The sequence below is a fragment of the Dreissena polymorpha genome, chromosome 12 (genome assembly GCF_020536995.1).
Source record: "Dreissena polymorpha isolate Duluth1 chromosome 12, UMN_Dpol_1.0, whole genome shotgun sequence".
NCBI lineage: Eukaryota > Metazoa > Mollusca > Bivalvia > Myida > Dreissenidae > Dreissena > Dreissena polymorpha.
The window spans coordinates 4,880,141-4,898,900 of record NC_068366.1 but is presented as its reverse complement, the minus strand read 5'-3'; the positions used below and the strand labels follow the sequence as shown (position 1 = coordinate 4,898,900).

The window sequence follows — 18,760 nt, the reverse complement described above, 5'->3', positions numbered from 1 at the left end:
GCCTGTTTTTGTATTGCATAGTGTGGCCGCTACGACATGTAAACAATAGATTCTTTTAATTGTAAAGACATGTGATTAATGCTATATTGCTTCGTAAACTAAGGAGAATCATTTCGATGTAATGTTTAGAGGATGTTTTATGTCATGACAGTTTTTAATTTATTGTAATTTAAATGTAATTTTCAATATATTCATTTTTCAGTTCAAATGATATGCATCCAATTTTTTAGTCTGGGAACCAGACTACCAATGTTTAAGGTGATTTTTGTATTATTAGCCAATGCACAATTCGGGTTTATTCATTTCGGACCTATCATGAAAGATGGTCATCTAAGGTCAAAAGTGACGTTAAACAGCTACGCCGAAAAAAGTAGTTCATACTTCAGTACATGTATAAAAAATTATCCTAAATGAACGCAATTTTTACACCATTGATACATCTAACTAAAGATGTATAGAATAATATTTCTTAAATTCCAATATATTGATGTGGATGAATCTATAACATGGTTAAAATTAAAGGAATGAAAGAAAATATTTATATTTGAAGTTGGATTAAGACATCAACCATAGACTAAAATGTAAGTAAAATAAACACAAATCGACTGGCATCAAATAAATTGAGTTTACTTTGAAACAGGTGTTTCATTGGATTTTTGCTATCATAAAAAGATGAAACTGATGCAAGCATGAAAGCATTTTAAAACAAGGGACAAAATTGTCACAAAACCAGGTTTTCATTGTGAAAAAAAAATCTGATAAAGGGAGAAAACTCAAACTGAACTTTTGAAATGACCAAAAAAAATTAACCCCCTTTGTAATTTTTTTTTTTTTTTAAATCTATTTTTAGTCGTGGCGACCTTGACATTGGAGATATTGACGTGATTCTTTCGTGGGACACACCGTCCCATGATGGTGAACAAATGTGCCAAATGATTTTAAAATCTCACAATGAATGACATAGTTATGGCCAGGACAAGCTCATTTATGGCCATTTTTGACCTTTGAACTCAAAGTGTGACCTTGACCTTGGAGATATCGACGTAATTATTTCGCCCGACACACCGTCCAATGATGGTGAACAAATGTGCCAAATGATTTTAAAATCTGACGATGAACGACATAGTTATGGCTCGGACAAGCTCATTTATGGCCATTTTTGACCTTTGAACTCAAAGTGTGACCTTGACCTTGGAGATATCGACGTAATTATTTCGCGCGACACACCGTCCAATGATGGTAAACACATGTGTAAAATGATTTTAAAATCTGACAATGAACGACATAGTTATGGCCCGGACAAGCTTATTCCGCCAGCCCGCCAGCCAGCCAGCCCGCCAGCCAGCCCGCCCGCATTCGCCAATCTAATAACCAGTTTTTTCCTTCGGAAAACCTGGTTAAAAAACATTCAAACCGATAAAAATGCCATTACTGTTAATGGAAAAGTTCTTATTATACTAAACCTATTGATAGAATATTTAAAAACAAAAACATTTATAACATGAAATAAACAGTTTTGTTTGAGAAAATCACAAAAAATGATGTCCATTCCAAGTTTGATGTCTTACTCAAAATTCACATAATACAATGGTATAGATATATAAAGTACAAAAAAAATATATTAAGTATATGATTTATGAAATTCAAATAGAAACTAGTTCATGTAATAAATAATTAAGGATATAAAATGTTTACAGTATTGTTATGTATTAATGTTTCTACCCTTGATTTTATTATTTGAAAATGTTTATTCATTTTCCATGTTTGAGAACTTCTTTTTTAAGAAAAATAACCAAGAAGCAGTTTTGCACTGAAATGTTATTACCAAACAACCTTATTTTATAAGTGGAAAACTGTTCTAACTTGAGTTAGAACAGTTTTGCACCAAACAAAAGTTCCCAATTGCTAAAATTCATAGTGGGAAAACTGTTCTAACTCCAATAATGATAAATATCTTTTTTATGGTTTGTAATATTATTTCATTTATGTTGAATAACATATTGAAATGATATGTTGAAGTAATATAAGACAAAAAATGTGTTGGATCTCAAATAGTATATATAAAGGCAAGTTTTTTCTACTTCCTGAACAATTTTGAAAAATAGAGTTGGAACAGTGTTGCGCTGAACAGGCGGTATATACAATGCGCGCATTCTCATTGGTACATGTAACTATCGATGCTAATGTACCGCTTAACTCCACCTGCAAGGCGTGTACTAATTGGGCTTGCAGAACAGAGAACTATCCAAACTGTCGGCGAAATGACACTCGCTATGATCTTTTGATCTAAACCGTTATTGTTTGGTGTAAATGGTCATGTATGCTAGTTGCCTGGATAAGCTTCCACAGCAGTCGATCTTTTGCTGTGATAATAAACTGATAACATAACAAGCGTCGTCAGTGACTTTATGACATGATTGTGAAAATAGAGAATTTTTAGATGAAAAAGTTTAGAGAGAAAAAACGTCGATGTTGTAAAAAAAGAAGGCGAAGTCAACTTCTCCTTCATGTAATTTAAGGGCGACATTATTATGTGCCGGGCGAAAATGTCGCCCACGTCGCCCTCACGGCCGAGCCCTGGCTATAGTAAAACCTTGTTAACACTCTAGAGGCCACATTTATTTTCCGATCTTCATGAAACTTGCTCAGAAGATTTGTCCCACTGATATCTTGGATGAGTTAAAAAATGGTAACCTTTGCTTGAAAAACATGGCTGCCAAGGGTAGGGGCATTTTTCCTTATATGGCTATAGTAAAATCTTGTTAACACTCTAGAGGCAACATTTATTGTCCAATCTTTATGAAACTTGGTCAGAAGATTCATCCCAATAATATCTTGGAAGAGTTTGAAAATGATGCTGGTTGGTTTAAAAACATGGCCGCCAGAGGGCGAGGCATTTTTCCTTATATGGCTTTAGTAAAACCTTGTTAACACTCTAGAGGCCACATTTATTGTCCAATCTTGATGAAATATGGTCAGAAGATTTGTCTAAATGATATCTTGGATGAGTTCGAAAATGGTTACCTTTGCTTGAAAAACATGGCTGCCAAGGGGCGGGGCATTTTTTCTTATTTGGCTATAATAAGGCTATAGTAAAATCTTGTAAACACTCATAGAGGCCACATTTTTAGTCCGATCATCATGAAACTTGGTCAGAAGATTTATCCCAATAATATCTTGGATGAGTTCAAAAATGATGCCGGTTGGTTGAAAAACAATGCCACCACGGGGGCGGGGCTATTTTCCATATATGGCTATAGTAAAACCTTGTTAACGCTCTAGAGGTCACATTTATTCTCCGATCATCATGAAACTTGGTCAGAAGATTTGTCCCAATGATATCTTGAATGAATTCGAAAATGGTTTTGGTTGCTTTAAAAACATGGCCACCATGGGCGAGGCATTTTTCCTTATATGGTTATGGCAATAGTAAAACCTTGTTAACACTCTGGAGGCCACATTTATAGTCCAATCTTCATGAAATTTGGTCAGAAGATTGGTCTCAATGGTATCTTTAATGAGTTGGAAAATAATTATGTTTGCTTGAAAAAAATGGCTTCCAAGGGGCGGGGCATTTTTCCTTATATGGCTTTAGTAAAATCTTGTTAACACTCTTAGAGGCAACATTTACTGGCCGATCTTCATGAAACTTGGTCAGAAAATTCATCCCAATAATATCTTGGACGAGTTCAAAAATGATGCCGGTTGGTTGAAAAACATGGCTGCCAGGGGGAGGGGCATTTTTCCTTATATGGCTATAGTAAAACCTTGTTAACACTCTAGAGGCCACATTTATTTTCTGACATTCATGAAACTTGGTCAGAAGATTTGTCCCAATAATATCTTGTTATCTCAGGTGAGCAATTTTGGGCCTTTCAGACCCCCTTGTTTCTTGTTTCCGCCCAATAACTCGAGCACATTTCATAGGATCTCCGCCACACTTCATGAAAATGTGTAAGGTCATATGATCTAGGTCAAGTTCGATAATCAGCCAAATTGACTTGGACACTCCTGAGTTACGGCCCTTGAATCATAGAACAATTGAGTTTTTTTCCTTATGTTACGAAGTTGTGCATGTTGGATTGTTATTGTCCTATATCAAAACTTATTTTTTTTATGCCCCCGGTAGGGTGGCATATAGCAGTCGCACTGTCCGTCCGTCTGTCTGTCCGTCGCACTTGTGCGTTTAGGTTTTGAAAAATGCTTATAACTTCTATGTCGCTTCAGATGTATTACCTTCATATTTGGTATGCATGTGTATATGGACAAGGCCTTAACATACGCACTCAAATTTTGACCCCTTTGACCTTGAACTTGAACTTAGGGTCCCAGGGACAACCTTAGGCCTTAAAAATAGGGATAAGTGACTTCTCCTTTTTTCCGAAACAGGGAGAAGTTTGGACAATCAGGGAGACGTTTGTGCGAACAATATCAAAAACAAAACATGTTCATTTCACAACTTTTATTATCTCTATCATTATACTCTGTTTATTTGTAAAGAACAACAATAAATTCTCATTGAAATATACTTCATCATGACACATTTAAGTCATTTAACTCGTAAAAGATATGCACCAGTAGCATCTTTTCATCACATTTATTGTCATTATATTACCATCATCCCTATGACTGGTTTTGTAACAAAACACAATCTTAATGCATAGAACATCTAGTATATCTATTACTGTTTATCCGAATACTATACATGTCCGAAATATGTACCCTTAAGAATGCCTTACCTGTTAACTTTAATAATCCAAATTGTCCTTGTTGTTATCTGGTTTAACAAACCTTATCAAATGTTTGTTAAATCCAGTTAATGCTTTCTCCATTATTTAATCAACATTACTTATAATTTGAATTGCCAGCTTTGAATTGAACGCAGGTTGAATGTAACAATAAGTCCGCCATTTGCAATGTTGATGGTCATGACGCAGCAATTTAATTCTACTCGGATAATTTTTATCTAATCGAGGAAATGTGTTTTCTAAATGTTTATGACTTATGTGTAGTATTATGACTTGTTAGTATAAAAAATGAACAGTGATTCCAGTTTATATTAGACGGGTGTTTAATATTCGTAATTATTGGTGGATTAACAAACTGACAAAACTCGCTGGACTTAATAGTGGATCTACGTAATTAATAGACCTTTGATCAATTTTGTTTTCCTTTAATTATTTTTGCCGACTTTCTTTAACCGTGCCGTCTGCGGAAAAAACTGCAATTATCGGATGGTCAATCAATTATCACGTTATCATTAGACAACTTACGGCACGCGGGAAGAGGCACGAGTGTGTTGTTATAGCAACCAATATGAAGAGACTGCTTTGTCACGGTCAATTAACGATCCGTGCGGGGGGTAAATTGTGTAACCGTTAGATAAACAACAAGCAATAAACTTGCTAATCGCCTGCGGGCGGTAGCACGCATTGGCAATAATATTCGGGCGGCTTGATTTTCGCTTTTCCGGTCTTGTTTACTAAAAAAATCGGGCAACTTGATCTTCGCTTTTCTGGGCTCGTAGGGCGATATAACGGGCGTTAGAGCGAAATTATCGCCTGTAGTCGCCCGTAGGGTAGTCCCTGGGTCCGGGTTTACTAAGGTTTTGAAATCTGTGTTTAGGTTTTGAAAAAGCTTTTTTTGGGGGCATAGGTCTTCCGATGGAGACAGCTCTTGTTTTTAACCATTTTGGGAATGGAGCCGGGTCGCTTTGGATTTGGAAAATTCATGGCGTTTTGACCAAAATTGGGAAATTAGTGTTGTTGATTTTATGCATACAAATTAAAATTCTTTGAAATTGATAATAAAAGTGATTTCAATATGATATTTTCTAAGATTCAACTTATTGCGCTGGACTCTGGGACAAATGTATAGCTGGACATTCACAATTGTTTAGTGATCTCCTAATTAAAAACATATTTGCCAAACCGTGGGCTTAATTCACATGTGTTGTTGCAAATACACGTATTCATTACATGTCATGTTGAATAATTCTGTAAACAAAGTTGTCCTACAAGTGAAACATTAAATCTCGTATTATAATATTGATTATGTCTTGTTGGATTGTGACAGATAGTAAACTGTCTTGTTTACTCAAGGAAGATAAACATTTCACACTAAATTGATTGTATCATACATAGTCCATTTTTTTTATCAATTTTAAAAGGATCCACAGGTCCAGATTTTAGCTCACCTAAGCACAATGTGGTCATGGTGAGCTTATGAGATCACCTTCTGTCCGTCATTCATCATCGGTAGTCAACATTTACCTTCTTAACACTTAATTAAGAGGCCAAATGTAAATGTATTCAATATTCATGAATCACAGCCAGAAAATTTGCCCAAAGGACAACTTGGCAGAGTTAAAAACTGGATCATGTAGGGTATAAATCTTGGTGACTAGGTCATCTGAAAGACAAAAGCTTGTGAACCCTCTAGAAGTCAAATTTTAAACAAATCATCTAGAACATTGTTCAGGACTTATGCACTTATAATATCTTATAGGTTTGAAAATGTTTCTGGTTATGTGAAACACATATAGCCTCAAATGGGCGGTTCAGTTTTCTTTTTATGGCTAAAGTTACCCTTTAGGACATTCTAGAAATTACATTTTTGGCCTAATGGTTAAAATTGCACAGAATATCAATTAAATCCGTTTGTTTTTTTTGGTTGTGGGGGATGGGGCCTTTAGCGCTTATGTGAGCAAAATTTCACGCGTGATTTTCCACTTTGGGGGAAAAATTGTGCGCGTTTTTTTCGTTAATGGGGGGAAATGTGAAGAGTCTTACTTTTACTGTTAAATGGTTTTAAAAGAAAAAAAGAGATTTATTTTCTTCATAGATTATCTTAACTGGGATTGACTTATATGATGGCTGACTGTGACAGGGCCCTCTCTGGGGAATTTTCACGGCGTTTCCCTTTTTGGGGGATTTGTTTACTTACTCTCTCATTATTACATTTGTACATGTTTGCACTAAATTCATTGCTTTTTTCATAATTTAGTTCGTTTTTCAAGATTACAATGAAATAGAATTGAGATATTATAATTATGAGAAACATCTTTCTATTAAAAAAAGGGTGAATTTTTTGGTTCTGAAAGGGGAAAAAACCAGCCTAGTTTGGTGGGGGAAGACGCCGATATTTGGCGTCTGTTATATAAGGTAAAAAAACCCTGTTAATGATATCCTGGCTTAGTTTGAAAAGGGTTCTGGTCAGTTCAAAAACATGACTGTTAGGTTGCAAAGGAGTTTTCCATATTTAGCTCAGCCTGTAGTGAAACCTTGTGAAAACCCTAGTCATATTTGTTGCGCAATCCTGACGAAACTTTTAACAGACTTTTTTTATGATATCTGGACCTAGTTTGAAAATAATTCTGGTTTGTTGAAAAATATATGGCTGTCAGGAGATGCAACAGTTTTCATTATATGGTCATAGTTAAACCTTGTGAATATCTGAAAGTCAAATGTTTTGCCAAATCTGATGACACTCACTCAGACCATTTCTTCGAATGTTTTCTTGGGGGAGGAAAAAAATGGTTCTGCTTCGGGAAAAAAGAAATTCAGCTTGGATTGGGATGGCAGAGTTCCTGATATGGCTGAAGTGAGACCTTGCCAGTTTTGAAAAACTTTTTAAGTTTATTTAGTTTTCAGGTGAGCGCTTCGGTCGTTTACCCTCTTGTTGATCTGATGTTAGTTTGTACAATCTGCTAGATCTGTGAATAATGGACTGCTTTAAGAAATGGATTTACAAACAATTTGGGAAATAAACGGCAGGGATATAGGGTAAAACAATGATAGTGTGTACAGGTTTTTTGGGGGGATGGGGCCTTTAGCCCTTGCGTGGGGAAATTTTACGCGCGATTTTCCACTTTGGGAAAAAATTGTGCGCGTTTTTTCCTTCATGGGAGAAATGTTCAGAGTCTTACTTCTACTGTTAAATGGTTTTAAAAAAGACTGTTATTTTCTTCATAGATCAATGTTTCTGATTAATTTACATTTCATAAGAAATTTTACAGTGGCATTTCCCTGTTTTTCTTCCCCTTAAACATGTCCACCAATGCTTCCATGTGTCTTCCTCTTTCAATAATTGGCCTGTCCCTGACAGTTCTTGGAAACTGCTGATACGCATCAGAGCATCCAATTTTGGTTGACCCAAGGAACGGAGCTCTGTGGCAATGTTGTTCATTAGCGGAAAACCTCGCTCGACTACAGCCTTACATGTAATGACAGAGTTATTTGGTACCTTTCCAGTTGTGCAACATTTTGGTGACAACATAAAGCAATGTATAAAACTTATCGTAAATCGGCCAAGGGAGGTTATAATTGTCCTAACATTTATAAGGTACAGTACGGCGTGTACGAGATAGAAACAATAATTGGACGGGTATCTAACGATGTTTTCTACGATTTAAAGTTTATTTGTTGTAACATTCTAATGTTTTGAACTGTTTTATGGAGGGGAAAAAGCTTCTGCTGGGGGAATGTTTTGGTCTCGAAAGGGGAAAAAACCAGTCAAGATTGCTGGGGGAAGACGCCGATATTCGGCATCTGTTATATAAGGTAAAAAAAAACCTGTATAATAATCATAAGATCCTTATTTGGATTTAAAAATAAATAAATTCTAATTGGGATTTTTTTTTCATATTGTAATTTTTTCCACATTTATGGGTCCATTTACTACACCCTTAGATAAGCCTGACACAGGTGTGGGTCACCATTTAAAATTCACCTATCTTATTTATTGCCTAAGGCTTTTGATGGCTTTTAATGTGTCAAAATCTAAAAAAGTACTACAAAAAAAAATATTGTGTAAAATCAAAACTAACCTAACAGTCACTTGAGAATAACGGTCAGCTGCAGAGAACGGTCAGTTTAGATTCCCCGACAAAAATCACTATATTACACTTGAGAATAACGGTCAATCGTCCATAACAGCCAGCAGCCAGTATAGTTAACTCCGAAAGTTATATTTGAACTTAAAACAACGGTCAAGCATCAGTCGTTTCAAGTCGCGAAAAGTAAAAACACAGCACATTATTTGTCTGTCCATTTTGCGGGGAAAAGCATGTGATAGCGGCAATTGCCTTTGATATGATAAAAGCTGCCCGAGCTATGAGTACACAAATAATAGGGTGTTGAGGTTTGCTTTCAGGGGATAATTATGATGTATCTTCAAAATAAAATGTCAGAGTTTGTCTCAACATTATTATTGAATTTGCATTTTGATTGCATGAAACATGTGAAATTAACAATTACAATGTGTATTAGTAGCAATTAAAGGCTGCAGGCATAATGCATAAGCGCATGAAAAAGTCAATTTATTTTTGTCGCTTATTATTAAGTGTTAAAAACAACATTTAGCCACCAAGTGTTTTTTTAAGAAGGCAAAAAGGATTAGTGATCGTCTATAAAGGCAAAACATACACTGAGTTGCAACATTTATAACAAACTTTAGGCATTTATGAAAGAGGATTTGTTCATGTTTGTATTTTGTATGATGTTGTTGAATAAAAATGCTGTTTGTGCGATGTTTGCGTCAGAATTTGTTTTTAACAACATTTTGGCGTCATTTTCTTTGGATGAAAACGGTACAGTTACACCGTGCTTTCGGTTTATGACAGCGAATCTGCTTTTTATACTTGTTTGGACGTGACGTCAATGGCATGTGACAAGCTTAATTTATTGAATGAACGATATGCATGAGTAAACAAGTGTACTGTAGTTGATAAAGTCATTGATTTAGTTGAAGATATTATTCTGTATTCGATGTAAGTAAATTATTTTATTATGCTGAGTTATCAGAATTGAGCCTTTTTACACTGCATTCAAACGACTGCCACGGTGGGGACTAGCGACATAGCAATACTACCTACCATCAAAAAATTGTGATCCGAAAACAACGATCACCTGTGGACAGCGGCCACTTTGGTCATTTCCCTGGACTGACTGCTGTTCTCAGTTTTTACTGTATTTTCATTCTAGTAAAAATGTTGCCCAATTAATACTTCAGTTTTTCTACAATAGTGCATTCTTTATTGCAGATTCCCGCTGGACATGTCGGACTCTAAGAAGGAGGTGGAGTTTGTGTTGGGTGTTGAGGGTGCAGCCTCTCCCCAGGGCAGAGAGGATGGGCCTGACCCCCTGTCCCCACCAGGGAGCTCCTCCACCCCAAACATAGCCATTCCCGTCCGCCCATCACGCTCAGAGCCGGTCAACATCAATGTGGGCTCGCCCAAGGGTCAAGGACAGGGACCAGAGTTGGCCATGAGCCCACGCTCCATGCTTAGGTAGGTCACTGTGACATGCTTGTGTCGCTACTGAATAGGCTCCATTATGTTAACCTTGCTTATATAATCATTTATTTTTTCTGTAAACCTTAACAAATCTCGCCTGGTATTTTTTGAGGCATCAATGTAAAGATATTTTTTTTTTTTTTTTTTACATTTTCTGTACAAAAGATAAGTCTATAGTAAATACAACATTTTCTTTAAAGTTATTAGTTTTCTTTTCTTCATTTCTTTCTTTTTATTTTGTTAAGTGTATATGTACTTTTTTTTATGTATCTTGGAATTTAGATGGTGCATGCCAACATTTCTTAAGTTTTATTTGGTTGTCTGTTCATGTTTACAAAGATGGAAATTTCAAAAGTCTTGCAAAACTGTGTATTATTTTTTGAGTTATTCTTAGTTTCATGTATTGTTGCACTTAGCAGTATTTTGTTTGTGCCCAAAATTACAGGCTGTTTCCCAATGGAAAAATGTAACATTTAAATGTTTACATTTATCAATATAAAGTATATTATGACAAACTTCAATACATTCCAAAATCTGTGTTAGGTCTCTGTAAAAGGACCTTGTTAATGACAGGAAGCAAAATACCTCATATTACGGGAATTCAAACTGAAAGTCCACATTTGTTAATGAATGATAATAATTGAAAATTGATAAAATTGTAAAGCGTTAGAAACACAAAATGATTGAATAATTTGGAATGATTTTGTTGTTACTGTTAAATTGTGTGTGCAACATTTGGATAATTTATTTCAAGTTTGAATGGATGATGAGACTTACAGTACAGCAAACGCAGAACAAACATAATCCTCTGTCACACCACGGCAAAAATCGTTAGTACGTGGCGGCCGCGTCATGTTTTCACGCGGCGTATCGCCGAAGCACGCCGCATCGATCCGCGCAAGGACGCCGAGTCTGTTTTGACCTCGCGTACTTTCGGGGAGTAATTCCGCCGCGTACATTCGCAGCAGACCATGTGAAAAGATATACACCTACATGTACATTTGTGTAGTGTAGAAACCTAGATTTACGCTACTTTCATAGTTATTATTTTCACGTTTTAATAAGCGATATGGCACGTAATGCGCTTAAACAAATTATCGCTGAATTAATTACGCCAAATGTTTATGTTTCATTCGATTCTCAAATGAGCTTTATTAAATTTGTTATCCAATACACGCTTCTGAATTTTAATGCTAATATATGCGACATTAACAAATTCTAGCGTCAAATAAACAGTGCTAAAATACCCTTTGTCTCCATAAAAGGCGCGAAGATTATGCAGACATGTAGAACGTAGCATGGAAAGAGTGGGTGTATTTTGTGTTGTATAAAAACATGAACATCACGTCAGGCGATTTACGCGTGTTCAGTGGAAAAAAACGCCCCATTTGGACGTTATTTCATCACATCCTTAAATAGTAACAAATGCCAAAATGTATTTGATACTTAAGAATAATTGCGCAACTGTGTGTGTGTCTTGAGCACTTTTATCGTAAATATTTACCAGAATTTGCTTTAAAACTGGAATATACGGGATTATCGGGTAACGATTAGCGATATTAACTGTATAATATAAACAAAATGAAACGACTTTATATACGCATAGTCAAACAATAGTTATAATAAGCTGATAATTATCAAAACAACAATTAAGTGTTGATTATTAATGTGGCTTCAAACTGCTAATTGTCTCCGCTAAAATATAATAGCAAAAACAACAAGCAATTATAAAGCCACCATCTGCTGGAGCCTTGACCACTTGTAGGTGCGAAAACAGCTGCCTGGTCTCCTTGATGTCTCGATATGAAAGAGAAAATAATTGTACATAATTACGTGACCTTGTTTATGTGTGAAATACATAAACTACGGGCGGGAAACAAGCTTACTTGGCCAGACACATTAAATATGCTTATATGCTAATACATGTTGTCGTAAAAATAAGACCCAAAACAAATCGAGGGCTGCCCGCAAGACTGTCTTAACTGTCTTTTTTGAAATTTTACAGGAGAAGCAAAAAACATCACATTTTCTCCATTCTTATTGTTAACAACAAAATACTTCACATTTTATTACAGAATGGAGAAACAAACATATTTCATATAATCAAAAACATATATCTTAAAAAATAAAATAACTTTGTAGAATTATTTGACTTACTACACTCTTGCGCTGAAATTGGACATGTTTGGGATTTTGAATTCCCTGCAATACTGTAGTAAGTCAAGTTACTACAGTATTGCAGGAAATATTAATGGTAAGCAATACTTTTTTTTCTCTGCAATACAAAAGTAAGGGTTCTAGAAATAACATTAACATTCTTAAAAAGGGAACTTTTTTTTTTTTTTACTTTTTCAACACATGTTACTCTAAAAATATGCATATTTGCATATATTTGGCATTTGGTGTGATAAATTTAACAAAGTTGAATGGTATTGTCAATATTTTTATACAAATTCCCTGATCCAAGAGTACATAAACATGGAAAATACTGCAAATTGATTATCATTAACCTTATTATCTTAATAGATAGGCAAAAACATTTCATACCTTAAATATATCATGATTTGCTTCATTTTGTATTATAAAATCATAAGTTTCCAGTAATTTCAATAATTCAGTGCACACATTAGATAGAACTTAAACTGATAAAATAACAATAGTAACTGACAGCAGGCAAATCTTTTGTATAATAATTTTTCATTTTTTGTTAATGTTAGAAAATATAACATTTATAACTCCATTTTAATATTATATACTTATTAACTGATGTAGTTCTCAGAGATTCTGTAAGAACTAAAACCTATATTTTTTTACTATGTCAGACATACCTGATCAAGTTAAACAATAATTTATTAATTAAGAAATAACAATAAAACTAATTTCTAAACAATGTTTAAAGTATTATTCAAATTAGAATAATAATGTCTTATGTATGTAGCATTTATATAACAAGACATTGTTCTTGTCAATAAGCAACTTAACAGCAAGTATAGTTGACAGGTTTGTAGATACAAATCAACAGAACTTATGCAAATTCATGATTGTATTCTAGTTTATTGTTTTCCATTAGAACACACTGGTGAATAATTGTTAGTATTATTCATACATTAACGTCAGTATCATTCTGTATAATATTTCCATGCTAAAATATGACAGATTTTAGTTACTGGTGGGGTAACAATAGATAATTATCACATACACATTTATACAAACATAAGGCCAACCAGGAGACGGCTGCAGTAGGCCCCATGACGGCCGCTGATCAGGAAGTCAGCAAAATGGACACGAGTGGTGGTCATCCTGACCACCGGCCACGTGGTCCCGGTTGATAGCACCGCAGTAACCAACAGTGAGGTGTCTATTTATCAGAATCCCACTGGTAACAGCCAGTAGGAGTTGTCAAGCTATGATAGCACCGCAGTAACCAACCGTGAGGTGTCTAGTTATTGGAATCCCCCTGGCAACAGCCAGCAGGAGTTGTCCAGCTATGGAAGCACCAAGGCAACCAACCGAGAGGTGTCTGGTTATTAGAATCCCCCTGGTTACAGCCAGCAGGAGTTGTCCAGCTATGGTAGTACCGTGGTAACCAACCGTGAGGTGTCTATTTATCGGAATCCCACTGGTAACAGCTAACAGGAGTTGTCCAGCTATGATAGCACCGCGGTCACTAACCGTGAGATGTCTAGTTATCAGAATCCCACTTGTTACAGCCAGCAGGAGTTGTCCAGCTATGATAGCACCACAGTAAACAGCCGTTAGGTGTCTAGTTATCGGAATCCCACTGGTAACAGCCAGCAGGAGTTGTCCAGCTTTGATAGCACCGCAGTAAACAGCTGTGAGGTGTCTAGTTATCGGAATCCCACTGGTAACAGCCAGCAGGAGTTGACCAGCTATGATAGCAGTTTGTAAAGCCTTTGTTCCCCAAGCGTCGGTTGTTGCAGCCGGACCATGTGGTGGTAACAGGCATGCCGATACTGTTTGATGTTGCTGATGTCGCATCAAGCGTCCTCATCCCGCTCAAGTCGCTAGGTTTGCCCTTGGAAAGGCCCGGTAGAGAGCTACCATCTAGTCCATGTAGTCCTGTTTCTGTTTCATTAGAGGCCCCTTCCACGGCCCATTTGTCAGGTACCCACCAGAGCGCGGTTGACGGTCACGAAGTGCAGGCGATATCCAGTGAAACTCCCATGGAGGCTAAGCACCCCCACCCTGTCCCTAACAATCTTCCTGTTCTGAGTACCACCCTGACCAAGTGGGACCGGGATGTCCTGACAAGGCTGCCAAAATCTCGGGCTATATAATGTGAGGAGCAATTGGTTTGTATTTAAAGTAGCGATGGCATCGAATACCTATATCGGTATTCGAATACTCGCACATCCATTCAATAGAATATTCGAAAATTCGCATTAAACAGTTGGAATGTATTACCTTCTGTTTTCTGCAATGTATAACAGGGACGTATTCAAATTATTTGCATTAGTCCCTGATTATAACCATTTGCTGATTACTTAGAAGGTTGTTGCTTTTGTTATCTTATTGTTATCTTATTGTTGTGAACTGAATATATGACCGACACTCAAATGGGATACAAATAAAAGGATAAAAACAAGTCATAGAATTGTAATCATTTACATTTGAATTTTCCATAAATTTAATAATGGCGATAACATGTCTGTGTGTATAAAAAGTATCATTTCAAAGGGTAATGCAAAATTCATCGCAAATAATTTTAGCGATGACTGCATATTTTTTGTTCAAACACACATTTAAATCATTTGTCAACTTTGACTACTTAAAACATTTAATGACTGTTCAAACTGTGATCACATCATTTTTACTATTGTTCGCTAGTTATTTTAAGGCCCTAATTGGCAGCAAATTGACAAACAAGTTGACGCCCTTTCTTTGGGTGTGTATATTGCGACTGCACAATTGATGCTGATAATAGCACGTTATCAGCTTGACACGACAAGCGTCTTATCAAACATGTTAATCCCTTTTGATTTCGGTTGGCAATTAGTTGTAATTGTTGTTGTAATTAGTAAGCAACTTGCGGGTAATTAATTAAAAAGCACAAAATCGATTGAAATAGTAAACTTGCGAATACTCGAATGCCAACTCTGCCATTGGAATACTGACGATTCAATCGAATATTCTATTCGATTATTAAAATAGTTTTGCCATCCCTAATTTAAAGCAAAACTTGAGCGGTACGCCAAGATTAATGGCTGGTTGGAAGCGATAGGCTGACTGTCTGGGCTGGTGCCTCACAGGTTACAAAGGCGGTTGACTTTTAGGCATTGCTCAATGAATGGAGAGGGACGGTACCGTACGATGAGCTTATTCAGCGGCTGCAGGAGCACTTTGGCGCCAGGGAGCTACCTGTCACTGTGGAAGGGTTCCATGTTGCCCATTAGGAAGTAGGCGAGTCCCTAGACGATCGGTCAGATCGGGCGCTAACGCTGTCAACCACTTCGTGTCGTGATATGCCCTACACATACGCCGCTGAGCAGGCAGTGGCTAAGTTTTTTCAGGGTTTGCTTGACAAGGAGGTCGACAATCATGCAGTTACCCACATCGATGGTGGATGCAATGCACCATAGGATGAAAATATATAGCCATGTTCAGTCCGCTTGCGCAGCGGCTCCAATGGATCCCCAAGAGGATGAGCAAGAAGAATCGAGGTGGGTTCACGAGGTGAAAAAGGCACCCACTCCAGATGTGGTCAGTGGTATGGAGGTCGACAAATTAACCCAGGTGGTTGAGCAGCTGCTGGATGCTGTGGAGCTATTGTCCAACTCTTTTGGAAGTTTGGGTGTTGATCCTTGTGACGGTCTTTGAACGTGGTCCTGGTCCTAATGCTTACAAAATTGGAGCCGGAAACAGGCGAAACAATGGTTACCATATTGGGAACCAATGTTCAAATTTCCTTAGAGATCGAAGCGAGATGAAATGGCTCCAATTGGGGAGAGTAATGGCGGGACATATCGTGTCTTACGTGTGGTGGTTTGGGACATTCCCAGCGTACTTGTGTGACCAATTTATATTTTTATATGTGCAAAAGAACCAATGCTTTTATACCTTCACAATTAATAATTTCAGATTAAGTGATGCTTAAATCTCATATATAATCTAGTATTATAAAAAAGTATTAAATTAAAGAAACAACGTAATAATAATATAATAGTCTTAACTTTGGCATGGTTTTAAAAAGGTGCATCAAAAATCTGATCTTGTAGGTATAATATGAAATGTATGAGTTTGAAAATAAATCAAGATGTTGTACAAAACCTTTTAAACTATTTTTCAAGATAAACTGATGATGTCATCAACATTATGACATCACATTGAGTTGACTTGAGACTGTATTGCAAGAACAAATACCATGAAGATCAATAAAATGTCTGTGCAATAATGCAGTAAGTTGACTTACTACTGTATTGCTGGAATTTTTATTTTCAGAATGAGATAAGACTATATTGCATTATAGACATATACACTATTTGCTTTCAGAATAAAGCAAAACTTTTTCTTGTAGTGATGTAAAACATGCTAACAGGTATAAAAATGCAAAAAAGTCAATTTTGTAAAAATATGCAGTTAAGACAGTCTTGCAGGCAGCCCTCGAAATATGTTTGTTGTTCGTTTAATATAAAGACAATAATCATATGGCGCAATAAACGCACACAAAGTAACTTAAAGTACTTAAGCTGATTCTAAAAATGACGATGGTAAATGATTATTGCAATTTTATTAATACATGCCCGTGATAATTGTGTTTTGTTTTTATAAATTCGATTTAAAAAAAAATTTGCATTCTTTTAAAATAATAATTATTTCTAGCCGGATTACAGCAGTTTCTTTAAAAACGGGAATGCAAGCACTAAAAACAAAACAACAGCATGCTTTTTTATTAATGATTTTATCTATTTTGAATCCGCGCACATTAAATTAATTATGATTTTAAATTTTATTATAATTTTTCTTTTAATATTTTTTTTTGCTAACTAACTTTTTAAAAAAGATTTTGATTTGAAGATGCGCATCGACTCGGCGTCATGTCGCGGATCGCGGCTTGCCTTGGCATGTCTCTGCTGACATATGCGAAGCAAAATGCGACTTACAGCTGCATACTGACGCGGCTTCAACGGCCGACTCGGCATCGACTCGTTGCACCTTGCCGCCGCGGATCGCAAAATATGTTTGTTCCGCGTTGGCTGTTCTGTATTGTTTGTATGGCCGAGTGGTTTCAGTGATAGCATCATATTCCCCAGGACTCTTGTTCAAGCCTTGTTGGGGAAAACTTTTTTTGTGTAAAATAATCTTCTTTTATGTAAGTTAAACTTTACAGTCAATTCCATGGTTAAACAATTTATGGCATTTAATGACACTTATATAACTGCCCTAATTCATGAACAAGTCCCTTTAAAAGTGTTGCTTCAGAAATATCTATACAATCTTTTCTTTTACTTGTATTCATTGAGGTGATATTTTATCACTGTCATAACATGTTCACACTATACACAATATTTCCAACAACATTTCTGATATTTCATGTTTGTAAACATGAATATTTTAACCCTTTCCCACTCAGACGCAAAGTTAAAATGTGCAAACAGCATACAACCAGAATAGCAAGAGTAACCAGTGAGAGATACCAGAGTAACTCGCAGTCTGTTCAGGTTCTATGCTGTTTGCTGCTCATCAGTATCTATGGGGTGGGAATGAAGCCTTTTAAACTTGAATTTAGTAAGAAAGGTATTTAATTAAATTTAACTTTCTAAGGGACAACAAATGTGTGAAAATACGTATTTTAAGTGGTAAAGGGTTAAATACGTATGTAAGTGGTAAAGGGGGGTTAAATACGTATCTTAGTAGTAAAGGGTTAAATAAATGGTTAAGGGTTAAATACGTATCTTAGTGGTAAAGGGACAAGGGAGTGAGATGATGAATGCCTGTATTGCAAAATTGCTCTTGAGAAAGCAAGAAGTCGCAATCAAATACTTTAATTACTATGAAGTTTTTTTATAAAAGTTTAAGATGCACACAAATATTTTCTTATTACTAGTGGCTTAAAATTAAGAGTGTGTCAGAAAACAGAATAATTATGGTAGGAAATTATAAAGACAGCTTATAGCCTTTTCTGGCTTCTGACTTTCTATTCATGTTATAATTGTCCCCTACCGGTTTCACCGGAGGGGACCTATGGTTTGCGCTCTGTGCGTCTGTGAGTCTGTGAGTCTGTCACACTTTTCTGGATCCTGCGATAACATTAAAAGTTCTTAATATTTTTTCATGAAACTTGGAACATGGATAGATGGCAATATGGACATTATGCACGTCATTTCATTTTGTTCCTACGTCAAAAATTCTGGTTGCTATGGCAACAAATAGACTAGAAATACTGCTGAAAATGGTGGTTTTCTGGATCCTGCGATAACATTAAAAGTTCTTAATACTTTTTCATGA

The 18,760-nt window shown here is 36.1% G+C and overlaps 1 protein-coding gene and 1 long non-coding RNA gene across 4 annotated transcripts in view; one reads left to right on the top strand and one right to left on the bottom strand.

Annotated features, from left to right (window-relative positions):
- The window catches only part of LOC127852855 (acetyl-CoA carboxylase-like), a 147,776-nt gene that overhangs the window by 17,971 nt on the left and 111,045 nt on the right, over positions 1 to 18,760 (top strand). For 2 of the 3 annotated variants that reach the window (XM_052386864.1, XM_052386863.1), the window contains exons 1-2: positions 7,670 to 7,784; positions 10,043 to 10,288. In XM_052386864.1, coding sequence (XP_052242824.1) covers positions 7,741 to 7,784; positions 10,043 to 10,288 — 290 coding nt within the window. In that variant the 5' untranslated portion in view covers positions 7,670 to 7,740. Of the gene's footprint in view, positions 1 to 7,669; positions 7,785 to 10,042; positions 10,289 to 18,760 lie in introns of those variants that run through there. The other variant, XM_052386865.1, reaches the window with a different exon arrangement.
- LOC127852856 (uncharacterized) lies at positions 782 to 1,245 on the bottom strand. Its single transcript, XR_008036299.1, has 2 exons — positions 1,191 to 1,245; positions 782 to 1,028 (listed from the first exon to the last, which is right to left on the bottom strand). It is a non-coding gene; the product is annotated as an uncharacterized LOC127852856 (long non-coding RNA).